This window comes from Solanum tuberosum, unplaced genomic scaffold (genome assembly GCF_000226075.1).
Source record: "Solanum tuberosum cultivar DM 1-3 516 R44 unplaced genomic scaffold, SolTub_3.0 scf00092, whole genome shotgun sequence".
Taxonomy (NCBI): domain Eukaryota; kingdom Viridiplantae; phylum Streptophyta; class Magnoliopsida; order Solanales; family Solanaceae; genus Solanum; species Solanum tuberosum.
In genome coordinates this window covers 837,523-845,675 of record NW_006239019.1, presented here as the reverse complement: position 1 = coordinate 845,675, position 8,153 = coordinate 837,523, and the positions used below count along the sequence as shown (strand labels likewise).

At 33.7% G+C, this 8,153-nt stretch overlaps 1 protein-coding gene across 1 annotated transcript; it reads left to right on the top strand.

The window, feature by feature from the left end:
* The first annotated feature begins 2,364 nt into the window (after positions 1-2,364).
* LOC102581412 (uncharacterized) lies at positions 2,365-5,966 on the top strand. Its single transcript, XM_006347679.2, has 3 exons — positions 2,365-2,601; positions 4,567-4,922; positions 5,094-5,966. Exons 1-3 carry the CDS (start codon positions 2,523-2,525, stop codon positions 5,676-5,678), a joined length of 1,020 nt encoding a protein of 339 aa, XP_006347741.1. The 5' UTR covers positions 2,365-2,522; the 3' UTR covers positions 5,679-5,966.
* Positions 5,967-8,153: the final 2,187 nt, after the last annotated feature.

Sequence of the window (8,153 nt, the reverse complement as noted above, 5' to 3'; positions counted from 1 at the left end):
GTGGTTGGGTTAGGCTGACGTGTCCGGTGGGAAATGGACACGTGCCATCACATCCGGATTTGGGGTGTGACAAAAAGGTTTTCAAAAAAAAAAAAAGTTTGTGTTTTATTGTTCTACTTTTTTTAAAAAAAAAAGTTTTGCGTTGTTTTCTAGTAATTAGTTTAGAAATACATGGTAGTACTTCATATGAACTAATGTCAAATTAGGTTGAAGTGGAAGGATGCTTTTAAGGGGTTAGATTAACTAGGCTTTGATATATATATATATATATATAATAGACACAATATGGTATATAGCTTTCAGTCACGAATTGCTTTTGAATGGTTGAATTAACGTGATAAACCTTTTTCCATAAATCTTAGTATATACTATACTTGTGTAGTGGATTTAGGTATGAGCTTCTTTTGTGTGTATCGGACAATCTGTTGGAGGTTATTACACACACAACACTTTCTCAAACCCAAGTCTATGTGATGGTTTAGTGTTGCACTTGTTAGGATTGCTATCATGGGTGAAGTTGAAGCCTACCCTGCTTTACTACCTCCGCTACAGTCTGAAGAAGGTTTTAGTTTTAGATTCGAAGTTAGTGCCTTGTGATTGGATATAGAGTTGATAATATAGATCAATTATTGGCGAGGGAGTGAATAACGCAATTAAAAGGACAGGCAATGAGCCATGAACTTACAATATATCTAGGGTAATGGAAATGCATATGAGCTAAATGCTAAATCTATCAAAAAGTATATCACAACAGACGAAAATGAGCTTAAATATATCTATTCTGTGTGAATATTATGCACCAATTGACCCGTTATGTCCTATGTTGCGTATCCCCAGGTCACAGTGAGTGAGCCGATTGGAGTCTCACGAGTTCCTCCAAGTAATTGAGGACTATATTTCTACTGTTAAACTAGGATCTTGGTTACTTAACGGAAAGTCAAAGACTAACGCCTTTGAAGGACTTTTTCAAAATATCCACGCTCAATCTCAGCTGGGGTTAGGTCATACCTAATTCGTGATAGTATTAATATACTCGTGTAGTATCCTTCATTAGACTTGATCCTCTTCTCCCCGTCACACATTCCGAAGACAAAGAGTTGACACATTTCAGTTGGTCTAGCCTAATCCAATGCCTTGCTATGGAATATCTAAGATTCTAAGAAAAATTCAAAATATTTTTCAATCGTTAATTCAATTGTTCAAGGTAACGTGACTGTGCTAAGAAGGTGACTTGTCTATGATCGTAAAGTGATGGCAGGTCATGCTGATCCATACCAAAAAGAAGTCATTTAACTCCGCCTGTATTTTGTTTGTAATGTAACACAGCCGGTCCCAAGCCCGGATAAAGGAGGAGGGTTTATTGTTTCTATTAAGAAGTCAAGTGGGATCCTTGATACAAAACCATCCTGGAGAATGCTTGTGCAAGTATGTTTTTATTCTACTATTATATGTAGTTAGTTAGTCTAATTAGTGTGTGAAGGTAGCTAGTTATATCAAACTAATACAACTTAGGTACCTTCCTTTGTATTTGTTTATCCATCTTGTAGTTGTAAGGAAATAGCTATGGCATAACCAAATAAAAATTAAACATGTATTTATAAGCTATGGCATGTTGAGCGATTTTGGCTTCACTGTTTTTGTCTGAGTATATACAGTATTATAATTTTTGCCGCCATTTACATTGTTTGTAATTGGTGAGATCATAAGAAATTGTTAAAGTTGTATGATGTACTTCTAAATGGGGTTGTGAAATCAATGGGAATTAAACAAAGTCATTAGTTTTAGTAGTTCATTACAGTGCTCAGTATTATTCTTATTGTTAATGATATATATATATATATATTTAGATAATATTCTTGAAACAAAGTATTCACACGAATATATTGAGATATTTAACTAATACCATCATACTTCTAATTTTAGGCATATGATCATCAATTTTAGGTTTGTAGTACGCGCTTGAGAATTGGGAGGGAGTTGCATGTTTTATTAAAATGATATAGAGGTCTAAGGTTGGCCAAGCTAAGGGGTGAATAAGAAGATGATACAATCAATTGATATGAACAAAACGTGACAAGATCAAGGGATTGCTTAGATGGTAAACTTTAGGGCTGTAATTGAGTCTGAGTGGGCAAAGTTAATTAGATTTTTGATTAATATAAACTCTTTTTTTTAATGTAATAATGAGTGATAATATTGAAGTTGTCATGCATTGATGACAAATTTTTTTTTTAATTAATTGATGACAATTTTCATTAAAATGAACTGTTAAAACATTTTAATACATTTTTTTTTTATGTTGATGACTTGGAAAGTAGTATTTTGGTTTGGGAGCATGTGATAAATTTATTTATTGAATTTTATATGTCCCTACAGATCTAATGATCCACAATTAATCCACCCAAATACTCTTTTGGTAAAAAGGGTAAGTGGAAAAATATATTTTCTTGACAAAAAGTGATCGGCAATTGTGAATTCAGCCACCATTCAGCTGCTGCTCTCCGCCGTCAGCTCCGGCGATAATGAGATCCAGACCACCATTGACACGCAGGAGATCGCCTATTCATTATGCCACAGAGACCCCCACCTATCAACCTAATGGTACTCTTTTTAATTTTCACCCAATTTTTGAACTTGTCTGCTCTAATTTTCTGGTTTCTGTTTTCGTATATGGGTTTTTGTTTTCTTGCGTTTTTGGCGTGTTTTCGATCTGGGTTTTGCTTGATATGGGTGTTTGCATACTTTGATGGAAGAAATCAACTTTCTTGATTTCTATTACCGGCCCAAGTTTTGTTCTTTTTTTTTTTTGCTGGTAATCTTGAGTTTCTTAGTTCTCTATTACCCCTTCCTCTTCGGCCCAAGTGTTCTTGTGTTAGCTGCATAAATAGTTACAAGATAGGAGTAAAGGTTTAGTGATGATGAATAGTAGCAGCTAATGAATGCTAAACATCATTTTTTGGTATTACTCAAATACACTGCTAATGGGCATATACTTCCATATAGGTGATTGGCGAATTTTGACTAGGTAACTTTAAATGAGGGACTATTAATTAGGAGAAAGGAAAAATTCATTTGCTCGAACAGATGGGATACCATAAGAGTTGAGAGATTTTAACTTCTTCAACTAGATCTGCTGATCTTAGATATAGTTGCCAGATCCAAGGGGCCGTTATTTGAATCATGTATTGTGTTGTTAATCGTAGAAGCAAAACATACTAAAAAGTTGATATAATTTACTGGTTTTGACAAACTATTATGTTGGTCTATTCATTTAATGAGTGACCAAACCAAGGTGGGAGTAGATGAGTTGAGTTGAGTTTTGCACACCTGTTGTTATGCCATTTACAGATATAGCCATTGATTAATATATTTCGTGAGATAAAGGAGCTAATTATAGTGTGAAATTGAGGAACACCATCATATTATAGTTATAAAATAAATTCTTGAAGCGAAGCAGTAACAGTGTGAGGTGATGGGATGGAGAAGCGGCAGTCCGTTTGACAGGGAAGATATAGCTCATTGATGTTATTTTTTAGGGTTCCACTTTTGCTTTTGGTATAAATCACATATCTGCATGTATTGAAGTAATTTCATTCCTTTGTCGGGCCTGTATATGCTTCTTTAATTTTTAGTTCCAAGTTCACTTTGTTAATTACTCTTTTCCTACTGGGTGTGTAAGTTGTATGCTTCTATGTATGCGTACTTATACACAGTGACGGAGCCAATATTTTCAATAAGGGGGTTCAAAATCTCTAGAAATAGACACACGAAGTAACCGAAGGGGGTTCACCATCTACTATATATACATAAAAAATTATTTTAACCATGTATAAGTAATATATTTTTCCGCCGAAGGGGGCTATAAGGTGGTTCCGCCCCTGCTTATACACATTATCATGAATTATTGAACTTTTAGATAACCTGTATCTCACATACTTATATACAACAGGCATAATATATTTAAGTTGGAGTGAAAAATCTGAAACGATAGGGATAATTCTTATAGTTGATAATCACAATTCTAGTACCCTTTATATACGACATATCTCGTATGCTGGCCAGTGATGCTGTGGGTTGTCTCTGATATTACATTTATAAGTAGTGCATGTATAGGTATGGATTCTTTTAGCTAAGATTTTGGTTTCCTCTTTCTTGAGGAAGATGGAGAGTGGAGAGGCTTATACCTAGGTCAGGCTAAATTTAACTTCTGTCACAGTTTTTTGGTTCAGTCTTGATTATCGCAATTGTACTTGCAGTTCTTGACTTCTTTTCCAAAGAGAAAAAAATTGTTTTCGGTGATTTTGTCCCCTCTGGTTTTTTCTCTCTCAATTTCATTTATGTGGGTTCGTCAGTCATCAGGGACCTTTCTTGGAATAAACACATCCTCTTCCTTTTTTGTCTTTTTTAATAAGTAACAATTTTTTTTTATCTGTTGTCGGCATCTTGCTCCTTGTTTTTAAGTTGATTGATATGTCTGCATCGAACCGTGAAACCAAGCATGTAAATACAGCTGCCCATCTCTTAGCATTCTGCATACGTAACATTAATTTTTGCTGTTTATTATAGGATTTGACCAACATGACCTAGATAGTGGGGCAAGGAAGACAAAGCACAAGGGAAAAAATGTTGTATGGTCTCCGGCAATGGACAAGTGTTTGATTGAAGCACTTTCTATTCAAGCAAGAAATGGAAATAAAGTTGACAAATGCTTCAATGAAAATGCATATAATGCTGCTTGTGTTGCCGTTAATTCTCATTTCAGCTTGTCCTTAAATAACCAAAAGGTTGTTAATCGTCTTAAGACAATCAAAAAGAGGTACAACACAATAAGGAATATCCTCAGTCAAGAGGGATTCTCTTGGAATCCCAATACAAATACAATAGACTGTGAAGATGATGATCTTTGGAAGAGATACGTTGCTGTAAGTTTTAGCTTGTTATGCCCACTTAATGTTCTGAACTTTGTATTAATTATTTTCTTTGTGTTTTGATGTTTCCCCTTTTTATTTACCTCTCTAAGTTCTCCATATAACATATTTTTTAAGTCCGTCTGCTAGTTTGATGCCTTTAAATATTATCTAATATGTTATCAGGCACACCCTGATGCTAGGACCTTTCGAGGAAAGCAGATAACCATGTATGAAGAAATGAAAATAGTATGTGGAAATTATCAAGCTCATAGCCGCTGGGCAAGAATGCCAGGCAAAGTGAACGGAAATCCAGTGATAGAGTGCAAGTATGAACAAGAGTCTGCATCATATCTTTCAGCAAGTTCAGAGCATATGAACGATTCAGATGGAACCGAGACACAGTCCTCTGCCAAAGAACCAGTATATACTGAAATGCTTGCTAATAATGAAGATGAAGATGAGCCTGAAGCTCAACCCGAGGGGCAAGCTGCAAAACGGACTCGTAGCTCGGAGACACTGCAGGATGCAATGTTGGCGATAGCCTCAAGCATCCGACACCTAGCTGACACAATCGAGCAAAGCAAGTACACCATTGACACCCCTGCTCTTCTGCAAGCTGTGATGGAAATCGAAGGTCTGGAAGAATCAAAGCAAATGTACGCCTTTGAGTTTTTGAATGAGGATCCTACCAAAGCGAGAGCCTTCATGGCATACAATAGAAGACTCAGACGAATATATTTGTTTCGACTGTTTGGATGGTGGAGATAATGTTTAGATGATCTGTTCTACTACTTGTTGGTCCTCTCTTTTTGATGGATGAGTCCATTATATTTACTCTTTCCAAATTTTGTTGTGGAGTATTCACTGAAGAGAATGCTGTCCATACATAAGAAGTGTACCCATATGTATTCAAAGCTGACACAGAATTGTATAGGAATGTTGTACTATGATCCTTGTGTTGCTTAACTCCAAACATTTTATCAAATAACTTGGCAACTTTGTACCACAAAAGATATGGTGCCTTTTTGTTATGAAGAAATTTCCTTTTTCACTGGATTCCACTTGTGATGTGTACCATTTATATATTCCATGTGCATCTTTTTTGGCGTAATACATTGGCAGCTCCCTTCACTTGTCATTTAGATACTCAATGTTCTCGAACGTCTATTAAGTAATTGAGTTAACCACATAAGTCTATTAAGTAATTTAGTTATCATCTTCTTTGAGTATACACATCGGCGTCAATTAGGTTTTACGGCTTCTTGATACTTATAACTAAAGGAATTGAAATATTTTAAATAGTTAATTTATCTACGTATGGACACTTGGAAACATGTAGATACATACTAAAAAAAATTCAAAAAACACTCGAGTATTTGTGCAGGTGTTCAATTAAAAACAAAGCGTAGTTATAGTATTTAAATGAAATTTGCTAGAAAAATTAATTAAGAGGCCTATTTCTTCCTTTCCTAATTATAAGTTAGTATGCTAGTTAATTTCATTACTTGTGAAATCCTACTAATTAATTAGCTTATAAGATCTATCTTTAACTAGCTTCTTAAATAGAGATGGAATTATCTTTAGTCCCTTGATAATACTTAATTCAATGCAATTAAGAAATCTTATCCTCTTTTAATCTTTCACTTTCAAAACCCATTAATCTTATATTTTAATTTAACATATATAGATGATTAGTGCATAACATATACTAATAGTTCATCTGCAAAAAATATTGGTTCTGTCCTCATTTATCCTTGAGCCATTGTAAATGATAACTCCATATTATTTGTGTTCAAAATGGAATGTATACATTTGTCAGATCATGCTCAGCATTTACCTAAGTTTTAATGGAAAAGGTTAGAATCCTACTCAACAATATTTGTCATATCATACTCAACATTTAGTCTATGTCCTAAAGCTTTAATTATTGGGTATGAGTCCTCTTAAAGTTTGTATTGTTGGGTTATTATTGGAGTAGTATATATGCATCTTGCAGAGTTTGACAAAAATACAGATCATATGTACCAACAGGAGAAAAGGTCATTACAATAACTATAATTACTACGTACATCTCAGTCTCAAATAAACTGAAATGCGAAATAAGTAGTAATAATGATGCTCCAAATATAATTTACGTGTTTGAAACATTTCCATTACATGACAACTATTGACAAGTAAACTTTTTTTTTTCCAGTTGAAAACTAGATCAAATTATAGACTACATGGAATAAGATTAGCCTTCTAGAATTACCTAAAATAGAGAGCCAAGAAAATGTACATTTCACAATATTTGATCATGTGTTAGCTTCTTGTTTCTCAGTATACACGTACCCAAGAAGACTTTTCTTCACAAGAAAAATGACCAAATTAAGGAATAGTTTTCCCAATTTCTAGACAACTAATTGCAACAAATTTCAAAAGTGGAAAATAAATTAACCATAAATAAAATTTGAAGAAACAAGAATATTATTGATAAAATACATCGGTATGGATATAACTCTGTCCCTCCCTGATTTCTTTATGAATATTTCATGAATTTATGAAATTTTCGATATATTATATTTTATACAGGCATCAGATATATGGTTTATAGTGAAATAACCTTCAAGAATCTTAATTGAAATTGAACACGGTTGGAATACCACAAAATTTCAATGTCTACAATTGACAAATCAAATGGTAGGTACCAGGGGCGGCTGGTTAGGCTTAAGGAAAAGTCCTTGGCCTTAGGCCCCCAATTTTAGATGGCCCCATTTTTTAGTTAATTAGGTAAGATTAAATTTTAAAAATAAAATAAAATGAAGACAATAATAAATGCAAACGGTTGGGAAAAAAATGCAGACGGTCGAAGTGATATATATGAGTTATGACTATGACTTTTTAACTTTCCAATAAAAAGTTGTGTACTTTTTTCTTAATGTACAAGTTACTTTTTTTTCTAATTTTATTTTTATATATTTTATCCTCCCCCTTCCTCTCTTCTATTTATTCTCATTTCTCTTCTCTAAATTCTAATTTTACATCTCTCTTATTCAAAGCTTAAGAATTTACTTGTTCTATTGATAATTTATATTTTAAATTTGGAGAAAAATATATTGCAGCAGCCCGAATCATTTAGAGCTGATTACTTCTTATACATAGTAGACCAAGCCATCTTTTCACTTCAAAATAGATTTGAACAGTTTGAAATATATGAAAATATTTTTGGTTTTCTATTTAGTGGGAAGAAATTGAGATCATTTG